The sequence below is a fragment of the Rhineura floridana genome, chromosome 2, assembly GCF_030035675.1.
Source record: "Rhineura floridana isolate rRhiFlo1 chromosome 2, rRhiFlo1.hap2, whole genome shotgun sequence".
Classification (NCBI taxonomy): domain Eukaryota; kingdom Metazoa; phylum Chordata; class Lepidosauria; order Squamata; family Rhineuridae; genus Rhineura; species Rhineura floridana.
In genome coordinates, this window is record NC_084481.1 from 209130184 (window position 1) to 209154390 (window position 24207).

Genomic DNA, 24207 nt, shown 5'->3' on the forward strand with positions numbered 1-24207 from the left:
ATTCCAATCACCCATGACACACCAATGATCATATGAAAACTCTGACAATTTTTCCATAAATCCTGTGTAAAACCTTGTTTTATCTTCATTGGGGGCATAAATACCCACTATCAAAATTTTTATGCCCTGTAAAGTAATTTCAACCCCCACAAATCTACCGCTATCATCCAGTAATATCAATTTAGGAAGCAATTGTGGGTTAATGTAAAGAACAACTCCATTTTTTTTTTAATCCAGCCGAAATAAATTCTTCACCCAAATTTTTACAAATCAAATATTTGGAATTTTTCTTCTTAATATGAGTTTCTTGTAAACAAATTATATCCAATTTTAATTTTTTCAAATAATGAAACACTTTCTTTCTCTTCTGCGCCGTGTTGGCTCCATTTATATTCCAAGTTAGATATTTGTAATCCATCTTTAAGCGTGTATTTTAAAATGTACCTGATGCTCCCTTTAATCCATCATCTTCCTTCCCCTCCTCTGCATGTTCCTGTTGACTTTGTTTCCCAGGAATTATATCCATATCTTTGAGTTTATCTTCTTCCATGTCTTTTGAAGCTTTTCTGAAGAAATCCCTTGCTTTTTGAACAGTATTCAATCAATATTTCTGAATGTAAAAATCACTCCTTCTGGAACATCCCATCTAAATTGAATTTTGCATTGCTTAAGTTTTTCTGTAAAGAAAGCATATTCTTTTCTCTTACATAAAAGTCTAATAGGAATTTCTTTCATCACCAGTATTTCCTTACCATCAATTTTAAAAGTATTGTTGAAGTGTTGTTGTAATATCATATCTCTGGTCGTCTTTTTTATAAAGTGAACAAGCACATCTCTTGGAATTTTTTTCATTGTTGCATATCTGGAATTAATTCTATAAACTTTATCTATTTCAAATTTCATCCAATCTTCATTCAAATCCAAAGATTTTACTAAGGCATTAACAATTTTATCTCTGATATCTTCACCTGTTTCCTCAGGGATTGCACGGAATCTCAAACAATGTTCTTTATTTCTCAAGTCAATCACAGCCATGTAGTCCAAATTTTTTTCTAATTCCAGATTTAATATATCTGTTCTATTCTCCAAGATTTGTACCTTTTCTTTAGTATTTTTTGCATCCTCCATTATTTGCCCAATTGTCCCTTTAATCTCATCCACTTGTGTTTTAATTTGGTCTTTTATATCTTTCAATTCAGTTTTCATTTCTTGTTTTAGATCACTAATCCCTTCCATTATTTTTTGAAACATATCTGGGGGTATAACCCCTTCCTGTGGATCAATTGAACCTCTTCGCTCCTGAGCCTTAGCTGCTTTTCTAGTTGTCATTCTCAAAAGAAGCCTTTAATTTCTGATATTAACCACTGTTCCAAAACCTAGAGGCAGTCTATTTCTTTTTTTTCCCCTCCACCAACAAAAGAGTTAATATTCCAGGCCTGTTATTATAGTCCGGCCAGCACAGTTCTTATCTACGTCCAGGAATGCAAAACAATTCTGGTTCACAACACCAAGCAATTAGTAACATATACGAACAGCAGATTCATCCAAAAAGAAATAATCCAAGGAGAAAAATAGTCCAAAATATATTTCCATCAAATAATAATTGCCTCTCATCCGTTTTTAATCTTTATAACTCCAAATTCAGGCCAGCTTTTTGTCGTAAAAAATATATATATAAATTGTTTACATTTTCTTTCTTCCTTAATTATATTTAACAGAGAAAAAGTATGTCTCACCAAGATTTCTCAGTTGCTGATTCGTAAACAAATCCCTTTTACTGTAGTAATTTAAGCCAAATGATAAGATTTAGACAGAAGGAGGCTCGCTGGTTAAGAACATTTTTAAGAAGAAAAAAAATGCCTCGCTTTTTTTCAGTACAGCTTGTTGGAAGTCCTGACCCCGTCTTCAGCCAATCGGTATGCCTTCTTATCTCAGGGAATTCCTGATCAATTCCAGCCGCCGACAGCTCAACGAAGTCCTGTGGAAAATCTGATCGGTTCACCTTTACCTTGGAGAACATTTAAGCCAGTCAAAGTTTCCTCTTGGCTGGCTTTTAAACTGAAAAAAGCTTCCTCTGAGGCAGAGATCTCTCAGAGACAACCACCAGCTGGGCACTCACTTCCGGGAAGTCCTATTGTGAGGCATTATTAAAGAAATCAGTGGGGAAAGAAAGAAGCATTTTTCTAAGTGAAAATTAAATCAGAAAAATTGGTCATTATAGTCCATCCCTATCCACAAACTAATTTTGAGAACCAATCCTCATAATCTGATCCAATCAATGATACCACTCAGGGCTTGCCTGCAGGGTCACCACCCATCCCTCCACTGAAATTAGAATTGAAAGAAGCCCGGTATTGTAGGTGAGGTTGTGCTAGGATGCAGTGCATGTAGTTCTCCAATTTGCAAATGTGATAAAGGGCTCAAAAAGGCTCGTGACCCCTGGCTCAGAGAGCTAGAAATATGTATTATGTACTTATTTCTTTAAGTATTTATAGAGTGCACTTTCACAAAAATACAGCAAGACCATACACAGCATACAAAATTTTATTAAGGTCAATAAAAATGGCAATGAAAGCACCAGTAAAAACATCAATAAATACTGGTTGGTAAAAAGAAATTCACATTGCCAAGGCCTGTCTGAATACCAAGTTTGTAGGGGACATCTCAAAGAAGGTAGGAATGATTCCTGCTGAACCACAGGGCCTGCCACACTAAAGGCTCAGTCCCTAGTAAAACTTCAGGGACACGGGGAACCACAAGGAATGCCCCACCAGAGGATCTCCGTGACTAGGACAGAGCAGAAGGAATCAGACAATTGGACCCAAGTCGTTTAGGGCTTTGTGAATTAACGCAAGAACCTTGAACCTCGCCCAGTAGCAAATTGGCAGCCAGTGCAGCTTTCTCAGCTGAGGAGCAACATGTTGCCAGTAGCCTGCTCCTGGGAGCAGTCTGGTCACTGCATTCCAGCATGGTGTAGTGGTTAGGGTGTTGGACTAGCACCAGGGAAACCAGGGTTCAAATCCCCACTCAGCCATGAAGCTTGCTGGTTGACCTTCAGTCAGTCACAGCCACACCACTACAAGACAAGTGGCAGGCAAGCAATGGAGCCACTTGGGTGCTTGGGTTTCATGGAGGTCATATAGTCTTCATAAATGCTAAGAGGATTCAGTTGTGTACAGGGTGGCTGTGGAGGAGGGAATGACTTTGGCCATCTACAAGTCAAAAGGAACTTAATTTCCACCAGTTCCCCCTTTCCTCCAAGTTGACCACCTCTTCCTTCAAGTCTCAGCCCAGCAGCCTGGCTCACTTCAGATTGTCCAATCTGATCACATGTCCTTGCCCACATATTATTCCTTCATTTCACCTCCTCCTCCTCCTCCTCCTCCTAACTTGCTTCCTGTGTGGCTCAGAAGCTTTGACATGTAGCTACAGCTTTATATTTTATGGCAGTTGTAAATGACATTTTGAGCATATGTGGCTTTGATATACGGTGCATTGGCTAACATTATAAGTTTTCAGAAGCCAAATAGTTTGTAAATATGATTGGTAATGACAGTTTGGCAGCCACATCAGGAAGTATACAAATAGGGATTCCAAATCTGGCACAGGCAAATGCCAGGAAATATTTGAGCAGCACTAGGTTGGGGGGGCGGGAGAGGAGATTTTGGTTTTGTCTCTTCAGTGCGGTAAGAGGCTAACTCTGTTGGTCCAGTATCCCCCCACCCCATAAATGCAGGCTGTAGCCTGACTGAGCAGGTGTTTTCACAACAAAGTTATCTATGGGAGTAACTGCATCGTAGATTCCTGTTTTGAGCCATTAAATAAACTAACACATTTAGAACTTTTAGTCTGGACTCCTCAGAAATTAGAGGTCCCAAAAGTGGCCAAGATTTTTGGAACATCATTTCCAGGTTGGAGCATAAAACATGTTAGTTAACTCACAAGTTATTTTGTGATTGACAAGAGGAGACTGCAGAGAAAAGGGGGAGGGTAAAAAAACTCTAGTCAAGCTTGGTGCCCTCCAGGTGTTTTGGACTACAATTCCCATCAGCCCCAGCCAGCTGATGGGAGTTGTAGTCCAAAATATCTGGAGGACACCAGGCTGGCCAAGGATGCAATAGAGCCTTTCTCCACTTTCAAAATTCTGCCAGTCCCACTAGAACTGGATGAAAATTTCATTTTCCAACCAAATATACAAATATATTTCTACAGTTTCAAGCGAGTAGCAGGGAGAGCCTGGTCCAAACCTCCACTCAGCCATGAAGCTTGCTGCATTGGTAGGGGGTGGGTTATATGACCATAGAGGTACCAGCCAACCCTCTGATTCTATTATCTTTATTTATTAGTTCTGTATCACAGAAGAAAGCATCAAATAAAGATATATTAAGTTTGATTTTTTTACCCAATAATTGCTTTACACATAGATACACACACTGCAGACGTACACTGATAACAATAGCAGTAGTTTATTTCATATGATTAATCAAAGCTCTAACACTTACAAGCCCTCAGCGGTAACTAGACATTAAGAACAGAAAGAGCTGCATTTTCAAGCAAAAACTCTCAATATATACATACTGTGAACTTCAGCTATGTGTTTCATTATAGTGGTGCCTTATAGCTTTTAAGGGGTTTACAGCTTGGCCATAATTATTCACCACAGGGTACCATTTGGCACAAAATTGATACTTTCCAATTCTCTGCTCTTGTTAATGAAGAGTTATTCACTCTGGCCCTGTTCAGCTCTCCTTGCTGTCAATATATTCACCAAGTTTATTTGAGGAGGTTTGCAAGCGATTGTGCACAAGGTTTCATGAAATGATTTCCGTGATGTATTCCTGAATTTTAAAATCGCATTTCATTAACCCAGACTCCCTCCTATACGAAGTGTCTGATGGGCAAATAGCTGTGATTTATGCATGAACCAAAATATTTTATGCCACACCAGCAGCTCCATATACAAAAAAGGGTTGTGTGTTCACTATGCAGGAACCCAAAGTTCAACTGCAGACACATAAAACATTTTCCTTTTTAAAAAAAGAAAGAAACCCCAGGTAAATATTTAGATACTGCTTAACAGCCCAACCCCATGCATATTTACCCAGAAGTAAGTCCCACTGATGGGATTTACTCTTCTGTAAGTGTTCATGGGGCATCACTGATGTACATAGAGAACAATTGTATGGTGGGGTGGGGGGTGGGACAAAAGAGTCCATGCTGGAAAAACCATAATCTGGCCAGCTATGGCCAGGGCAGGTGGTGAAAGGCTGGCCTTCTCTCTCTCACACACACACACACTCGCTCGCTCACTTTTTTCTTCCATTTTAATTTTTTTCCTTCCCGCTGACTTCAGTTCAAGGAAAATTACTAAGCCAGCTAGCAAAGTATGAGGCCCTTTTGGGGGGCATGTTGGAGTGTTGGGGGAACAAGGGGTCTACAGATTCATGGCCTCCCCTGACACTTCCCTGAAACATTCCGTTTTCCCTCCACTGCTGGTAGACCACCACTGACATGACTTCTACACCCACAGAGCATTTCATGGGCCATTTATAGCCCATGTGGAGCTGTCCAGACATTGTTGGGCCACAACTCTCATCATCCTTGACCACTGGCCATGCTGGCAGGGGCAGATGAGAGCTAGAATCATCAACATCGTGGGGGGGTGTATCCAGCAGTGTGAGCACTGTCCAGCCAGAGGGCCTTCCTTACACTTATACCACTTCCAGCAGCCCTTCCGCTGGCCTATTTAGGATTGTTATTAAAGTTATATCCAGCCTATTGTGCATATGTGTGTGTGTGTGTGTATGCATGTGTATGTGTGTGTGTGTGTATATATACACACACACATACACGCACACATACACACACACATACACACACACACACACATACACACACATATATATATATACACACACACACCGCCCTGGGCTCTTGCTGGCAGGAAATCAAATCATTTCCCTCTCATAAATTAGTCCTGTGATTAACTTGCTCAAGATCCATCCAATTTTTGCCAATGTACTTTCCGGGTGCCCTTTTGTTCACTGATGTTCTCATGGATCACTGCTGAGAGAGTTCTTTTAAATTCTTTAGACAGCTCTCCTGGTGTTTTAGTATGTGGTCTGAGTTTATATATTTGTTAAACCATTTGGAGCATTTTCTTTAAATGGAAAAGTCAGGTGGAAATGTCCAGGTATAAATACATACAATCAGTAAAATGAATACACACACACAAAGAGAGAGATCTTCAAAATTCAATGGTTACTTTAATTGAGTAGGATGATTTATAATACAGGCTATTTCATAAAGGAAATTAATTTGGGGCCAACTTGCTTAAAGTGAGTCTCCTAAGCCACCTCATATACATATCATCATATGCCAGTGATATTATATGTTATGAAATACATAATAACATATATAATATTATTAGCATTTAAAGCAATGCACTGATATGTACATGAGACTACCTAAAGACCAACTTTAAGCAACTTAACCCCCAAATTAGCTTTTATTAAAGAAAGAAATCTATCACCCTTTGATTAAGGCTAGCAGTGCAACCCTGTGCATGTCCACTCAGAAATAAGCACTATGAATTGAATGGGTCTTACTCCCAGAGAAGTGTGTACAGGATTTCAGCCTATATTTCATAATTTGCAAATTGGGTTGCATGATACAGTTTTACTCCTTATGCAATTCAGAAACTATTTGTCTACACACCCTTTATGCATCAGTTCACTACTTAGGCACACACAGCAAGAATTAAATTCATTTCCAGCATCTGTCCAGCTTTGCCTACTTTCCATGGATATTAAAAGTTTGGAAGTAACCGTATTTTACATGATATTGAGCCCCTAAAAATGCACACTTCCAGTCCAACAATCTGCAGCTACAGTTGCCATATTGCACTGTTAATGTCATGGGAACCCTGGAGACTTAAAGTAAATTGATTAACACTCTTACGTTGTATTCATTTAAGACTTTCAGTGTCTGCAAAGTAAGAAAACACGTGTCATAAATGGAATATAGACCTCTGAAGTTTAAATGCAGTTCAAATCTCCTAGGGTTTTTGTCTACTACACTATGTTGCAGATAAAATCTAGAAGACTTTAAAAAATGCATTGCAATGCAAAAAAAAATACAAGCTCTCTTTAGCATGGGAGAGTTTTTCCAATAGCTGCTATGATTCCACTCATCCTAATGCCATTTGCTTCATTGTTCAGTGTATCTAAAAGATTTACATTCTCTTAACCGAAATCTGATCCCAGGATTGTCCTTGCCTATTTTTTTCCAGCTGCAATTCTATATAAACTTACCTGGGAGTAAGTCCGATTGACATCAATAGAGCTTACTTCTGAATAGGAACGGAAGAGAAGGAAGGACAGGAGGCAACTTTCATTAATTTCCTTCCCCTCCAGCCCCCTATGCCTCACAAAATTTGCTCCAGGTGGTTGCGGGTCCATCCAAAACATGATGGGCGGTGGTGCTGATAGCTACAGGGAAGAAGGGAATTAGCAAAAACTTGTGTCTCATTCTTCCACCAGCAGAGCAGGAGACACATCCCTTCACAGAGCAGGAGTCTCCACCGGATCTGGCTCACTTCTGTGAATGGAAACAGCCTTGCAGTTCATGAAATGGCTGGTCTGGATCCAGATTCTAACATGTGTAATTATAGGAGAATGTGGGGAAGATGCATCCCTTCCAAAAGTTTAGCAATACAAGTAAATGGATCGCTCTTCAACCCCTCCTCATCTCCTTTTGGGAAAACAACTTTCATTATAACAAACTTACTCAGCAGCCACCAGAGGGAAAATGCTGGCTGCAAGCAGCTTTGTATTAAAATGGTTGCCAGGACAGTGAGGGTAAGAATGATTCCAATAATTTTGAAGAAGGGTTCCATGCTTACAGAACAAATATCCTGCACTTCCCTGTGCAATTTAAGGAGGCCTTGTGATTATTCCTCAAGGGCTTCAATATGTCTGGTCAGCTCACTAGTCCTCTACATTGGCTCAGCCTCAGATCAATCATCTAAATCATGGAAGGGCAGCCTGTGGCCCTCCAGAAATTATTGGATGCCAACTCCCATCAGCCCCAACTAGCATGGCCAGTGACCAGTAATGAGGAAAGATATAGTCCAACAACATCTGGAGGGCTACAGGTTTCCCATCCCCAATCTAAGCTATGGTTTACCAGCCTTTCCCAACCAGTGTACCTCCAGATGTTGTTGGACCACAACTTCCATCAGCCTCAGCCAGCATTGCCAATGGTCAGGAAAGATGGGATTGTGGTCCAACAACATCTGGAGGCACACTGGTTGGGAAAGGCTGATTTAGACCATTGTGAATGAGCTGCAGCATGCCTCCAGCTTGCATACTCACACTTCCTTCTCCTCCTTTGCATATGAGCGAAGGAGAGTAAAAGCTTTTGACTAAACCACTATTTCAAGCTATAAATGATCTCAAGAAACTATGGTTTATGCTAATTCTAGATAAACAAACCAGAATATTGAGCCAGAAGAAGGGCCTTAACTCAAAGGAAGAGCACATGCTTGGCATGCAGAATGTTCTAGATTCAATCCCCAGCATTTCCAAGTAGAGCTAGGAAAGACTCCCATCTAAACCCAGGAAAGCCACTGTAAGTCAGTGTAGACAAGGGGTGGCTAACCTTTGGCCCTCCAGATGTTGCTAGACTTCAGCCCCTATCATCCATGACTATTGGCCATGCTGGCTGAGGCTGATGGGAGTTGGAGCCCAACAACATCTGGAGGGCCACAAAATTAGCTGCTGCTGCTGTAGGCAATACTGAGCTAGATGGAACAATGGTCTGACTCTGTATAAGGCAACTTCCTATGATCCTCATCAGAATCAAAATAATCAGAGAATTCAGATATAATTCTGTGAATGCTGCATTGCAAAACTGTGGTTTAGTCAAAACTGAAAGCAGAAGCTTTTTCTTTATTTGTTTGTTTGTTTGTTTGTTAAATTTATATCCCACCCTTCCTCCCAGTAGAAGCCCAGGGTAGCAAACGAAAACATTAAAAACACTCTAAAACATCATAAAAACAGACTTTAAAACATATTAAAACAAAACATCTTTAAAAACATCTTTAAAAAGCAACTCTAACACAGATGCAGACTGGGATAAGGTCTCAACTTAAAAGGCTTGTTGAAAGAGGAAGGTCTTCAGTAGGCACCAAAAAGATAACAGAGATGGCACTGTCTAATATTTAAGGGGAGGGAATTCCAAAGGGTAGATGCCACTACATTAAAGGTCTGCTTCCTATGTTGTACAGAATGGACCTCCTGATAAGATGATGTCTGCAGGAGGCCCTGACCTGCAGAGTGCAGTGATCAACTGGGTATTTAAAGGGTAAAACAATCTTTCAGGTATCCGGGTGCCAAGCTGTATAGGGCTTTGTACACCAAAACCAGAACCTTGAACTTTCCTTGTCCAGTGGAAGAGGAGAAAGCAGCACACACGACTGCGGTGCTGTAAATCAATTACAATCATCTAAAGCATGGTTTTGAATATATGATGGTTAACCAGGTCGTTTTGTGACTGTTCTACACATATTCAAGAGCAGGCTTTTGAATCCTGATATGAATCAGTTAACAAGTGCATGAAAATTATGGGGACAATCTATCAGATATTTGCCCCAGTCCTAAACACATCCTGGTACATCCCCATTTGTTTCAATATAATTTACTTTCCATCTTCATTAAAGATGAAAAAGATTAAATATTTCTCCAGAGGTATCAGAGATGGCTATTGGATGGTTCTGATGTATATACCACTTAATGGTTGTAGCAACTCTCTCTCTATATATATATATTAAATAAGTTGGGGACATTTTGGCTTGTGGCTAGAAGAGAAATAAAGTTTCAGAGACACTAGGGGGCTTACATTCCACCACCACATTCCCTTACATAAAAAACTTACTTTGCTTTTATAAAAAAAAAAAAATCTTTTTCCATTTGCAAAATCTGCCATCTTTGCCAATGCTATGAAGCAAGTCAATCAGCTCAAACACTTGCCAAATTTTGTTTTCTTGCCATGATGCATGGGCCAAGCACTGATATTCCATAAAATATTTTGCTAAAATAAAGCAGGGCAGACAGCATGGTGATACAACTTTGAAGAAAATATGGAAGTAATGTGGTTGACCCTGCCCTTTGTAATTCCAAAGTTATGGTGCAGGCCACAGTCCTTTATGGTATGGATAGTGAGGAGTTCATGGGGGGAAATTACAAATAGTTCCAAAGAATTTAGTTTGAATTATCTTATATCTTCTGTTGAGTACTAAGCTGCATCACTAACAGTTAAATTAGGGCATGATTCCTTACCGTTCAATTCTATCAATGTTTATACCTTACTGTTTATGGTCTAATTCACCAGGGTCTCCTTGCAAACAAATCCCTCCTTAAATTTTGATTGCTAAATAGTTTGTGAATTACTAGCAGTATTTGCTGGTTGGCATGCAATTGTATTTGCCAGTTTATATATAATGGTGTGGACTTAAAAAAATATTATAGCATTTGATAGATAACATGGACATGGTCTGAAGGCACAATGTGACAAATTTGCTGAAGTTAAATCAATCTGATCTCATTCTAGATCTGGTCAAAGAGGGTTTGGGAGAGTGTCTAGTAAGGAACCTGATGTATGCCACCTAGAGCTTCATAGCAGAAAGGCACGATATAAATTAAATGTATGAGCCCTGTGGGAATAGACTAAGGACCTTCCTAGTCCAGCATCCTGTTTTCCACAGTGGCCAGTCAGATGCCTTGGGGGGAAAGCTGTAGCTCAGTGTGTCAGTCTCTGCCAGGCGAGTTGAAATAGTTTATAGCTGCAGTAAAGTAATTAGCAGATAACTGCCAGTGACTGAGCCGTAAATCTGTCAGGCTTTGAGTAACAGGCCAGCAAATACAGCAAGCGTGGATATGGATGGGAAGAGCTGAGAGAGTGCAGAACAGATGAGTCCTTGCGGCAGCCCAGAGTCAAGGTACAAAAGATCCAATCAGGCAGGGCAGGGTCAAAGGCAAAAGTCATGAGCAGGGCTGGCAACGATCTGACAACGAGGTCTGATGTTGTTTCCAGCAAGAACCCAAGCCACTCACAGCCTTGTAAGCTTAGTATCAGAGGCCAGGTGTTTGCAATCAGCCTTCCCTCTTTTGAGAACTTGTGGTTCTTAAACAGACTGACTGCCTTAGTTGTTCCAACACCTGTTGGAGTCTCCTGTCTGCTGGGGTCAGAGTAGCTTCCTCATCACTCCCTGAATCTGACAGGAGGGCTCTAGCAGGATCTTGCTCCTTGTCTGATGGCGAAGGCTCTTGAGCTGCCTCTCTGCTCATCCCTTCCCCCGATCCAAGGTCTCCCATTCCTCCTCATCCTCTGTTGAGTCCTCCGAGGGAGGAATGACACAGTGGCAGAACATCTGTCTTGCATGCAGAAGGTCCCAAGTTCAATCCCTGGCATCTCTACATAGGGCTGGGAGAGACTCTTGGCTGAAACCCTGGAGAACCACTGCCAGTCAGTGTAGAAAATACTGAGTCAGATGGACCAATGATCAACCGCTGGGAATGGCACAAGCAGAACATGATTGCAATAACACTCTCCCATCGTTGTTCCCCAGAAACTGGTATTCAGAGCCATGATCATGGCAGGATGGCCCATCATCTAGATAGCCTGGTAGATGGTGCTGGGGAGGAATCAGTGATTATGGTGCACATTGGTACCAATGACATGGGGAAATACAGTTGTGAGGTCCTGGAAGCAAAGTTTAGGTTGCTAGGTAGGATACTGAAAGCCAGGACCTCCAAGGTAGCCTTCTCTTAAATGCTACCGGCTCCATATGCAGAGCCAGCTAGACAGACATAGCTATGTAGTCTCAGTGCAAAGATGAGATAATGGTATCAGGAGGAGGGGTTTGGATTTGTTAGGCACCGGGAACATTCTTGGACAAGCCAGGCCTGTACAAAAGGGATGGGCTCCACTTGAACCAGGACTGTTGGTGCTGAAAATCAAAATGGTGGCAGAGCAGCTTTTAAACTGATGGAGATGGGAAGGCCAATGGAAGATCAGGAGGATCTGGTGTGAAACAAATCTCACACACACAGCCCGGATGAAGATGAAAAAAAATTGATGAACAATTAAATTAAGGACATGTAGAACTATGCATTGTGAGTGCCTGGTGAGGGCAGCTATTCAGAGAGGCTAAAGCACCACAGACCAAACCACAAATGCCAAAGCCACTCAAAGAGGACACTCTTTGTGTGTCCCTATCCACCTCGTGGCCCCAATCTGTGAGCCCTGGGCAGGGTCAATCTGCCCTGTCCTGAAGAGGGGACAACCCACCCTGCCCTGGTTCCATCCCCGAAGCTATTTGGGGGTGGGGCTAAGGGGGAGTTTTTAAAATTAAAATTTTGGTGGGGGGGGAAGAGTCACTGTATCCCCTTCTCCACCCCACACACCCCAACTGAAAGCAGGCAGGTGAAACCAGCAGCACTGAGCAGGATGGAATAGTTGAGTTTACTAGCTGGTAAGCAGGACAGTTCCATCCTGCATGTTGCTGGTTGCTGCTCCTTCAAGAATCACTTCTCTGCACGCAGGGAAGACACCCACAAAAGATCAGCGACCAGCACAACAGAGCATGAATCCTCCTGCTTATCAGCTGATAAGCAAGAGGATTCCCTCAACAGGGTGGCCAGATTGGGCCCTGGCCGAGGGCCCCTTCAGCCTCTTTAGGGTGGGAGGGTGGTGCTCCCATTCCTCGATTTGTGGCGGCATCGGGTCGTGCAACCTGATGCTGCCATAGGTCATGTATGTTGAAAGTGAGGCAAGAGCAACTCCTGTTTTGTCTTTTTGTTTATGTTCCAGAAGGGAGTCAGAGTTAGGGTCGTCCAGATGGATAGGCTTGATTACCCTTACCTGTGATGCTCTGACTGACTTCCTTCGGTTACTAGACTGATATGTCTTAGGAAAGCTTATCTGCCCCTCCTCCTTCCACCCTTTCCTCTCTTCTCTTTTTCAATTGTCCGAGAGGAGACACCTTTGTCTCTGCTCTCTCTCTCCTGAGCCATGAGAGCGACTCCCAAGCCTGGGTGTTGCACCTCCAACTTAGCTAGTTAGTTAGTTAGAACTAGGTATGCCTTTCTATCTACTATGTATTTCTATAAGTAAAGTAGCTTTTCTTATTTTACTAAGTCTTAAGTCTCAGTGATCTCAATGCAGGGTAAAAGCCTGTTTTCTTAGGTAAACGCACACACTGGCACACACACATTTCAGACCGTTGACATTCTCTGCTAATAAATATACAAATTTACACAACAACAATGTAGTGGGAGCTCCCAGGCATCACCCTCATGCAGGCAGCATGGGCTTCAATAAGTGTGCCCAATAACCCTACCTACCTCTCGCATCGGGGTTCACACCTTGTATGCTGTATGTGTTGGAAGTGGGGCAAGAGTAACTCCTGTTTTGTTCTTTTGTTTGTGCTCCAGAAGGGAGATAGAGCTAGGGTCCTCCAGATGGATAGGCTTGTTTACCTTTTACCTGTGATGCTCCGACTGACTTCCTTCTGTCGCTAGACTGTTACGTCTTCAGGGAAGCTTACCTGCCCCTCCTCCTTCCACCCTTTCCCCTCCTTTTCTTCTCGACTGTGAGAGGAGACATCCCTTTGTCTTGCTCTCTCCAAGCCATGAGGCTAACCCCTACACCTGGGCATTATGCCTCCAACTTAGCTAGTTAGAACTACGCTTGCTTTTCTATCTACTATGTATTTCTATAAATAAAGTAGCTTTTCTTATTTTACTAAGTCTCAAGTGTCAGTGATGCTGATGCAGGGTAAAAACCTGCTTTCTTAGGCAAACGCACGCACACGCTGGCACACTCGCATTTCAACATCTGCTGTTACTCTGCTGCTGTTGTATTGCTTTAAATGAAATTAAGCCCACAAATTACACACAGCGCAACAGTACGTGCATGCCTGCTGTCATCCAAGATGGCAGCGGGGGTTTCCCTAAGGGGTTGATGTCCCTGCTGCCATCTTGGTTGATCACAGGTATTTATGCTCTGCGTGCATATCAGGCACACTGATAGAAGAAGTAGGTGGGGTGCATGGGCAGGCTTATTAGTCCCACACCACCTGTGTCGGGAGGGAGTGTTGGGCTATGGTGCTGTGAGCCATGAATAGGTAGGTGCCCAAGGGCCCAGTCTTGCCTGGCACTGGCCCTGCTCTTCAAGATGGGAAGCATGGGGAGATCTGTAAGTGTATTTGATATGGTCTGCAGACTTATTCAATAAAATTTGAAAGTTTGGTTCCCTTCCTATAAAGCAGGGGTGAGGAACCTGCAGTCCTGCAGATGATGGACTACAACTCTCATCATTCCTTAACACTGGCTATTCTGGCTGGGGCTTATGGGAGTTGGAGGTCCAACAATATCCGGAAGGCCACAAGTTCCCCATCCCTGCTATAGAATTTGTATCCAGAAATAACAGTATCCCACCGGTTCTCTCTCTTCCACCCACTTTCCATTTTGCCTACTATATTTGTGTTCTCCTTTAGCACCAACAACGCCCTCATCCTGGTTGAGTCCTTAATTATACAACTGCAATTATACTTAGTATCTCACAATTTTTACAAGAGAACATGCTTCATAGCTGTGGCTCTTACCCACAAATAAGTTCCATTGAATAGAATGGCCCATTTCTGCATAAAGATACATGGCAACATGGATTGGAGATGATATAACATGTTCTTTTTACATGAATTACTGCAATATTTTTATTTATTTTGTATGTTTGTATATTTTGCATTTTCTTTTTTTAAAAGCTATATTCAGTTGTTGTTTTCATTTTCCTTTTGGTTTTTTACTACTATTGCCATAAGCTAAGACTGTGTGCAACAGAAATAAAAACTGAATGTCCATGTAGTAGGCATTATCGTGCAACTGGAAAGTCCAAATAACTGCCCACATGGCAAGTAATTTAAGAGGAGCCCGCAGAACTCTGGCTTGCGGCAAAGCAGAGATGAATATCAGCGCCTTCGCCCTTTGTTCTCTGTTCCTATTGTCACGTTTTAATTTATTTCTTTTTCACCAAACTTTGCCTCGCGTTAACAACACACACATTTATTTATTGCATTGACTTTCTATTCCGCGCTTCCTCCCGAAGGAGCCCGGAACGATGGATCACATTCGCCCTGGGACGTTGCTGGGGGGGGGGTACACGTCACCAAGCATCACCACTCGCCTCGCTTGTCCCAGGAGTAAGTGAGGACGGGCCAGAGGACGGGCTCTGTAACTGAGTGACGCTCTGTCTGATGATTTCTGAATTACGGGGTTTTGTGGGAGGCCGCTGAGATAGACACCTACACCCCGGTCCTAAGCACGTTTAACAAGTGGAGGGGGGTGAGGAGGAAGAGGATTTCAGCGAAGATCAGCGGGATCTGTTTTCAGATAGCACCTGTGGCTGCAATCCTTTACACACTTGCCAGGGAATTAGTTCCACTTATCTCAATGGGACTCGCTTCTGAGTGGACACGGGTAGGACAGCACTGCGTTTTTCGGAATGGGGGTAAACTTTGCCCCTTCGGGACAACATCTAAGTAGAATGGAGGAGCCCTACAGGGCCCACTGAGTTCAGTGGGGTTTACTCCCAGGCAAGTGGGTATAGGCTTGGCAGCCTTGTTCCGAGTCAATGGAAAGGTTAAAAACGATACAGTATCATCTCAGTCTACGTTTGGTGATTTACTGAGGATTAGTGGCAAGTGCTCAATGCTTTGGGGAGGGGGGTGGACAAGTGTGCGTCTGGACAAGCACTGAGCACTTGCCAATTCTGTATGTTCCGCAAGCATCATAAATCTCAAACCTCGGAGCCGAAATTCATGGTGCAACAATGTTGGCGGAGCAATTATGGCCCACTCATTATTTGCTACGGTTGCAATCAGCATTCTGCACGGAAGGCGTGGGGGCAAAGAATGCATCGCCCTTTTTGCTAGTCTAATTTTGTCCGCAGAGAGTTGGTAAAGGGATGTCGGGGGAAATGCCACATACAGAAGTGATGTTCAATATACACAGTCGATCGGTGCCGCTGTTTGATGGTAGCACAAAACTTACTCAAGTTTAAGAGGGTCTTGCTCCGGCCTCAGATGCCTGAGCAACCACGTCATTTCTGCGGAAATAAGGGGAGAGACAGCGTGGTTTTCTGGCGAACTGGATTCCTCCGCAGTTCCTCCCTGTGTTGAACTATGGAATCAATGGCGCTCAGCATTACAGCTGGTTACTAGGAAGGAATCCGGAACTGTGTTCTTTTCAAAAGTGCCAGAAACTCTGTTCAGTTGCCTTTGTGTGTCCCCACCACCCCCACCCCAGAATGAACTATCTGAAGCAGCATTCATCGGATATAGATACTGCCAAACAGAATATGACGGAACAGCCCTGGTTCAGAAGCAGAGTACATACTTTTGCATGGGGAAAGTCGCAAATTAAGTCCCTGGTCGGGCTGATAAAAACTCCCTCCTAAAACCCTGGGAAATTCTTTGTCTTCACATCATGTCAAGATTCATTTTAAAACGAGCCTGCCGTTACTTTAGCCCCTCTGCTTTGCCTTTTTAATCGAAGGCTGAGATCCTAAGCAAACAAGTCCCATTGCCATCGACGAGAAAGGGCGGGCTGTTTTAACAGTAAAATCGCTTTCGGAGTTCTGCCACTTCCTAGCTGTACTTAAAGCAAGGCTAGCCAAGATCTCTTTTCAGTTTTACAGCCCGATCCTCACATCCGTTAAAAGGGCTCTTGTGTGCCTCTGGCACGCGATCAGATTACACCGGATTACATCTAGACAAGTTAGCTTGAATTTGTGGTTCGTCTGTGAAAAATGTCCTCCGTGAGCCTGGATTATTCACCTAAAGCTGCAATCCTATCCATGTTCAGCAGGAAATCCCAACGGCCTCAGTGCGACTTCCTTCTAGGAAACCCTGCTTAGGATCGCGGTGGAGAAAAGAAGCCATCGCACGCATCTTTACTCAGAAATGAAGTCCCATGAGTTCAAGAGGGCTTAGTGCCAAGGAAGCGTGCTTAATACGTTTTGCAGCCTTACTGACTCTCAGGCCACAGAAAGCTAGCATCTCTTTCCAGACTGAGGCTAGAGGTCAATAATCAATAACAAATAGCATAGCTTTTGCTTCCAGTTCTACATTCTCCCCGCCCCAGTTCTTTTCTTTCTTTCTTTTTACCTAATCAGACAAAACAATTTAAACCAAACCAAACAAAAAGAGCTGCTCAGGCCCCTAGACTAAACAAGACGTGCGCCCCGCCCCAGCCTGTGATCCTTTCGCGTTGCCGCTGTGGAAAGGGAATCTGTCAGAAAAGAGCCAAGCAAAACAAAGGTGCCCGTCATCCATCCACCTGTGCAACACCTCCGCAACACGTTTTATTTAAAAAGGATCGCTCCCAGGGTCGTCTTGTACATTATATACAGATACACGCACGCACGCACGCACACACACACGCACACATAGATATACGGTCCCTCTTTCCGTCCTCCTTCAAAGGCAGTGTCTGTGCAATAAGTGTTAGACCTCTTCTCCGTGCAAGTCGTACCAGCAGATAGTCCATCCCGCCGGACAAGCTAACAGGCAATTTATCCTTGGGGGCGCTGGAAGGGAAAAGCTATCAGCTATCGGAGTCCAAATCGCTTTTGCTTTCTTCTTGTCGCTTCTCAGGGGATGTCTTGGAAGCTTTATTCCACTTCTGGGTATTTTCTGACTCCTCTGAAGATGACCTCTTTTGTCTCCTCCATTTAGCCCGGCGGTTCTTGAACCAAACCTGCCAATTCAAAGAAATGCGGGCGGGGGACAGGGGATCATTACTTGAAACAACAGTATTGTACGGGGTGCACATGACACGTGTGTGTGCGTGCGTGTGTGTGTGTGAATGAGCCACCACGGATCTAACGCCCCCTGAACCTGCAATGCAATACCCACTTTCCTGGGCTTCCTTTTTGAGTAGACATGCCTAGGAATGCACTGCGATGGAACTTCCCTATCACTCGATGCCAGCGCCGTGCTTTTCGATGGAGCCGGTTCACACATTCAGTAAGAAGTGTACGGCAATCAGATGACTTAAACATGCATGTGTGACCAGGCTACAGGATGCTGCAGGGCCTTGGTCTTACACACAGAGCGTGGAACTAAGAGCCCCACCTTGCACTTCGCTGCGCCTATTCGCAAAGGGCAGGATCTGTCCTCATTCCTGCACAAGGGTTCTCCAGTATTCTCAGCCGAGCTGCTGCGTTGTACTGGGGCGACGGCGGCTGCAGTTGCATCTGCAAAACTGGGAAGTGTTTTATGCTCTACACTGTAGAGGATCGCTGTACACCTGGAGCCAAGTGAAAATTGCATGACTGGAGGTGTCAGGGTGACAATTGTTTTCAATAGTTAATCCGAATAGTGTTCTGCCGCTCCTACCTACTGAAACTCCAAGAGTGTGTCATAAGCAAAACAGATTTGATTGGGGACCTAAAGTGCTCACGACCTACAAGAATATAAATTAATCAGGGAGGAGAGTCGCATCCTAAAGCGAGACCCCCAGAAGAGGGACATCTCGCATGGGACCTAGAGGGGCAAGCTGGATGGCACCGTCCAGCTCTGCCCCCTTTTTTTCTTTGCCTGGCACAGGGTCCCCTAAGCCAGGATCGGAGGCAGTTGCCCATCTCCCCGAATTCACCTTGTTTTCACCAAATGCGGGTAGGATCGGCGTGCCAGCGCCTGCCAAGACTACTACTGTTTTACTCAGAGCCCATTACACTGTCGGACGCTACTTAAATGTGAAAGAGTGCTTTTAGTTGTGAGGAAATCAAGAGTGTCTGTTGACATAGTCCCTGGAATTCAGTCAGACAGCAGAGCTGATTTGCAGTCTGGTCTACAGCCCAAATAACAGGGGAGTCCTGGGCCCAACCGACGTCCCAAAGTGCTAAGAGCGGGACTCCGGGACTCTTAAAACCAAATTTAAGCTGCGTGGCGCTGCTAATTGTAATCACGCTTACCAAGCGATACATTCCATTGACCTCAGCGCAGGTCACTTCCAAGTAAACGTGTGGATCAGCGCAGAGAATAGGATGAATCAGGCAAAGCCATTTAACATGGAAGCAATGCCCGGCCCAACTGGGAATCCACGGGACTGAAGCTATGATTCAGGGACCCGCTATGGCGTAGTTCAGGCTATTTTAATCCGACTGAGTAAAAATTGCACTCCTAAACACGCGTATTTAAAATTACATTCCATTTGAGTCAGTTGCGCTCATTCTGGAATAAGCGATACAGAAGTAGGGTGAGAAGGACAGTGGCTGGTAAGGCGAGTTGCAGCGCAGTCCTTTGCGTAGATACTCAGAAGTGCATATTCAGTGGAGCTTGCTCCATTACTTAGACTTCTGAATAACTGCTATAGATTATTATTATGATATATTAAATGGCACCAAGGACGAGCTAGGAGCTGTACAGAATACAGAAGCGAGCTCGCCATCTGCTTAAGATGTAAACTTTCTTCCTGCCTTTTGAACTCTATTAATTGCTTCTCTTCCCCATCTCCAACACCTCTGGCCCTTCCCTTGGATAACATAAGAAACAGAAGCCGCCTCAAAGGGCCGGCCATCCCCTTTCCCTTTTGCATATGCAATCCAGTCCAGAAGACACTCCAAATTACCTCCACTTTCTCTTCCCGCAAATGCACCCTCCTGGCCAGCTGTTCCCTGGTGCCCACATCTGGGTATTTGGTTTCTTGGAAGAGGTTTTCCAGAGCCTCCAGCTGTTCGTCGGTGAAGATGGTCCGGTGCCTCCTTTTCCGGCGGCAGTGGAGCTGGTTCAGGAGCTGCAACTCTGTCCGTGACAAGGTGCCCACGTTCATATACGGCAGCATTTGATGGGGCACCGGCGACATCAGGACTGACCCGGTGCCTTCGTAGCCTGGAGAGAGAAAGTAGTGAGAGAGACGGGGGGGGTGCAAAAGGGAGATGATGTGGCGCAGTCTGAAACTGAATTCGGAGCCCAGGCTGCTATCACCACGAAAAAGCGCAGGCCGTAATTAATACACAAAGCAATCATGTCACACATTATACAGTCGTCTGGATGAGCCCCAACGGTTCTAAGTGAGGAAGTGGGAACGCTTCCATTAACTGGGGGGGGCAGAGTCTGGGTTTGGTTGCGGCTGCCACGCACACCCATCACGCTTACTCCGGATTAGCTCTGGAGTAGCCTCACACATTTATTTCAGATTTCCACCACCACCACCCATGACCCTCCACCCCACAATCCTAGACTCAGATAGGCAAGGGAATGCTTCCCAGTGAGTTCAATGAATCTTTACTATCAACTTTATTTTAGGTCGGCTGGAGTTTATTTTTATTCGGGTATCCATTGATCTCGCAGCGATTTACAATAACTTCTTGCGTTCACTGTCCTTCAGGGTCGATATGTTTAGAACAGGGCTATTTAGAGGGGTTTGAGAGTCTAGGCTCCAAACCTTTAACCTTTGAAACAATAAATCCCACTGAATTCAGAAAAGCAGTTTGAGCCCAGAGCTCTAGAAACCATCCCATAATTGGGTTGTGAAAATATGGGGATTATTACTAGCTCCTTGGGGGTAAGGTGGAATAATGATATTGATATTGATGATGATGATGATGATGATCCAAAACCCGGTCGAAGTGAACAGGACTAATAACCGAATTAAACTGTGGCTTTGACGTCGCATATTTGGAAGAAAGCTCGATTCATAAACGAAGGCTTTCTTCTGAGTATACGTATTTAGAAAGGAGTGCATTGCTTTCAACCAGTTCGGTAACCTAAACAGATCTTGGCAGGAGAAAGTTACACTAAATTTCGTGGCACTTAACTTCTTCCTAAATAAATATGTTTAAGACTGAAGCTTAAATCGGCATTATTCCTTCTTCTTTTTTCATTTTCACTGGGTGTGGATCGTCCATTAGTTCTGTTCAAATATCTGGTTTCCCAAACTGGTTTATCGTATTCTGTAGTGATCTACAACCCGATCTCAAATATATTTCTTTGGAAGTTTCATTTAATTCAGTGGGACTAAAACCAAAAAGTGGTTAGGATTGGGAATTTAAAAACAAATTAAGGTGAAGGAGCCACCGCCTGAGAAGCTTACACTGAAGCCCTATAAACACATTTGCAGCACTTGTTTACTCACAAGGAAGCCCCGCTTATTTTGATAGGATTTCCGGTCAGATAAATATGCTTTGGGACAGCAGCCTCACTCAGAAGTCAATCTAAACTCTCCCAGTAATGTTCCCTGGTGTGTTCGTTCCCAACACACGCGTTTTTGAGGGATGGTCAGAAGGGATATGTTTTGAAGATGGGGAGGGAATTTGGAGGAATGCCGTTTCGGAAAACTCCACCCAGCCCAGTTCTCCACACAGACTGACTTCGTTTACAAGTCGTATCGGTTTGAATGTGGGACGTCACTTCCAGCCAACCCGATGGAATCTGTCGTCTCTTCCCAACATTCCGTCACACTCTGGCGTGACCAAGAAACAGAACCCAGGACGGGGCTAGTCGCTTATACAAGCAGCCTTCATGGAGAAGGTCGCCAGGGAGCTGATTCAAGTCCCATCTCCCTCCAGCCTTGTAACTTTCTCCCAGTTATACGAGAACGGGCTGCTATTCATTCCTACGGGAGAAAGGAATGTGGTCCACTTGAAATCCTCCCCCACCCCCGCTCCCCTGAGGAGTAGCCCTATTTGCCTGTCGCAGCACAAGCAACAAAAGAGTCTTGTGGCGTCCCAGAAATGACTGTCATTTCGCAACAATGATCCATGTGCAAAGGAAGGGGGGGGAATAAAAGCAAATAAAGCCGGGGGCAACTTTGATCTCTTTCAGATTCCTTACTGTGTGTGATGGGAAAGTTAGGGCTGGTGGGGGGGGGGGACGCGCGCAGAGTTTTCTGCCTTACCTGTTGCTGGGACGCAGGAGCATTGCTGAGCGCCCAAGGGCTGCATGGCGCCGCAGCAAGAAGGGCCAACGGCGGACGCTTGGACGTGGAGCTGCCCGTAGTAATAGTTGCCGTAGCCTCCCAGCCTAGATCCACCGAGGGCGGGCAAGTTGGAAGCCGGAGCCACCGCCCGCGAGTAATATCCTCCATAGTCGCTTGCGGCGGCCGAGGCGTAGAGGGAGTCCCCGCCGTGCAGGCTGGCCGAGAAGACCACGGGCGGCGCGTTCTGCGGCGGAGGCGGCGGCGGCTGTTGGAGCAGCACCGACTCCTTGCAGCGGGGTCTGGCCGCCAGGATGTTGTCGATGCTGAACATGCCGGCAGGCATCCCCCAAAGCTCGCTGCTGGGAGGGGGCGAGAGGCGAACTTCGCTCGGCCCGGAGGAGGGCGGGAAAGCGCGCGCGGTGACGGATGCGAGCAGAAAGGGACTGAGGTTTCCCCAGGCTCGGAGCGCCGGGCTTATTTGGGGGAGGGAGGGGGAGGAGAGGGGGGGTAACCTGCCCTCAAACAGTTTCTTCCCCCCCTTTTTTTTAATGAAAGAAAGAGGCCCTTCCTAGTCACTTTGCGCGATTCTCTCCCTCTCCTCTTCCCCCCCCCTCCTCCTCCTTCCACTCCGATCTGCTTCCTTCTCGGGCCGCAACTGCAGGGGAGTCTATAATCCATCCCAACCCTCTTTTCCTTTTTTATACCCAGGCGACGTCATCCTGGATTTAGTTCCTGGTTATATATCAGATCACAAATAAAACCAGATTTTTCTCTCTCTTTCCTCCCCCCCGTTTTTGTTTTTTTGTTTTTTTGTTTTTGGTCAGTGGAGATCGCGGGGGCGGGGAAGAGGGAAAGCGGAGGCGGGAGGGACGGGGGGGGCTCGTCCGGAGGAGGAGGATGGGAAAGGGAGAGAGAAGGATCTCTGAGTATTAAGAATTAACGAAATTAACGTAATCCTTTCCATTAGTGGGATCTCGCCTCCCGCCCCCCACCTCTCCTCTTTCTAGCTTTTAGTGAACTCCTCCTCGAACCCTCCTCCGCCTCCGCCTCCGCCTCCGCCAGACTTAGGGTTGATCTCTTGCTGTTTGCTGCCCTCCCTCGCTAATTGTTGCCCAGGTTAATCTGGTTAATGTTATTGTGGAGAATCGGCTAAGAGCACCAGCTCCCCGCTCCTGTCTCCTCCTCGATGCCCTCTGCTTTTCTGCTCCGACTGTTTGCTAAATCCTCAGGTTTACGTCCCGATCCGAAAGCGCGCTCGCTGGGAAGACATCAGCGGGCCTTAACTGCTGCCCATCTATGAGCTTCGGGTCCGGGTGTTAGATTCCTGGCTTCTTGCAGGAATTGGGGGCAGGCAGGGAGAAAAGGGAGAACAGCGTTTAGAATGGACATTTTTAGTTGAAGGTAATTACAACGCAGCCCGATCTTCTGTGTGTTCACACGACAGCAAGTCCTTCGCTTCCAATTCAGTGGGAGCGCTCAAGTAACGGCGCACAAAAATACGGTGCGCAAGAATACAGACTTCAGACATCTCAATCGCTACAATGTTGTATATTTCTCGTGTGTGTGTGTTCTTTTTCCAGCTGACACCCTGACCCTGAACACATTTATTTGGAATTATGTCCCACTGACTTTCAGCGGAACTCTCTACCAAGCAAAACTCTTAAAGGGGCCACATCGCTTAGATTTTGTAAGCTATTTGATGCTCCTGGTTTCAATGAGATGCAGCTGCTTGATACAGATACAGTTATAGATATAGATATATAGATGAAGGATGCTGCTGGTGGAATGAAAGACCGATCTATCAATCCTCTACAGGTTTACTCAAAAGTAAGCCCTACTGAGTTCAATGATACTTATTCTACAGCCTGAAAGAGTCAGCTCCGAAGCACATTCACGTGGAAATAAACGTCCACTGCTGTCACGTTAAGAGGCAGATTCAGCCACTTGTTGTTAGTTGCGCTGGTTTCAACGAGCACCTTTAAGTAAGCGTGTGCTTCACTATCCCATTGAAAGCGACGAGATTTAACGATGCTTAATTGTGAGATTTTACTCACGGTCTTTAGGCTCCGGACACGAGAGCCTTTAAGTTAAAAGTATTGTGAATGTCTTTAGGTGGGTGTAGCACCAATAGGCGATAATAATTACCCAACTTTTAAAAAAACTATATGCTGATTTAAAGTAGGTGCGAGAAAGGGGTAGATATTAATATTGCGCCTTTACACCT

The 24207-nt window shown here is 44.7% G+C and overlaps 1 protein-coding gene across 1 annotated transcript; it reads right to left on the reverse strand.

Moving 5' to 3' along the window:
- Positions 1–17128: 17128 nt before the first annotated feature.
- Positions 17129–22521, reverse strand: GSC (goosecoid homeobox). Its single transcript, XM_061613262.1, has 3 exons — positions 21963–22521; positions 19695–19954; positions 17129–17819 (listed from the first exon to the last, which is right to left on the reverse strand). The coding sequence occupies exons 1-3, from the start codon at positions 22324–22326 to the stop codon at positions 17667–17669; spliced, it is 777 nt and encodes a 258-aa protein (XP_061469246.1). The 5' UTR covers positions 22327–22521; the 3' UTR covers positions 17129–17666.
- Between the last annotated feature and the right edge of the window lie 1686 nt (positions 22522–24207).

Coding starts and splice junctions, on each gene's coding strand:
- GSC (XM_061613262.1), bottom strand. CDS start 22,326: ATGCCTGCCGGCATGTTCAGCATCGACAACATCCTGGCGGCCAGACCC. Junction 19,955..21,962: donor CTCCTGCGTCCCAGCAACAG/GTAAGGCAGAAA, acceptor TTCTCTCTCCAG/GCTACGAAGGCACCGGGTCA. Junction 17,820..19,694: donor TGCGGGAAGAGAAAGTGGAG/GTAATTTGGAGT, acceptor TTGAATTGGCAG/GTTTGGTTCAAGAACCGCCG.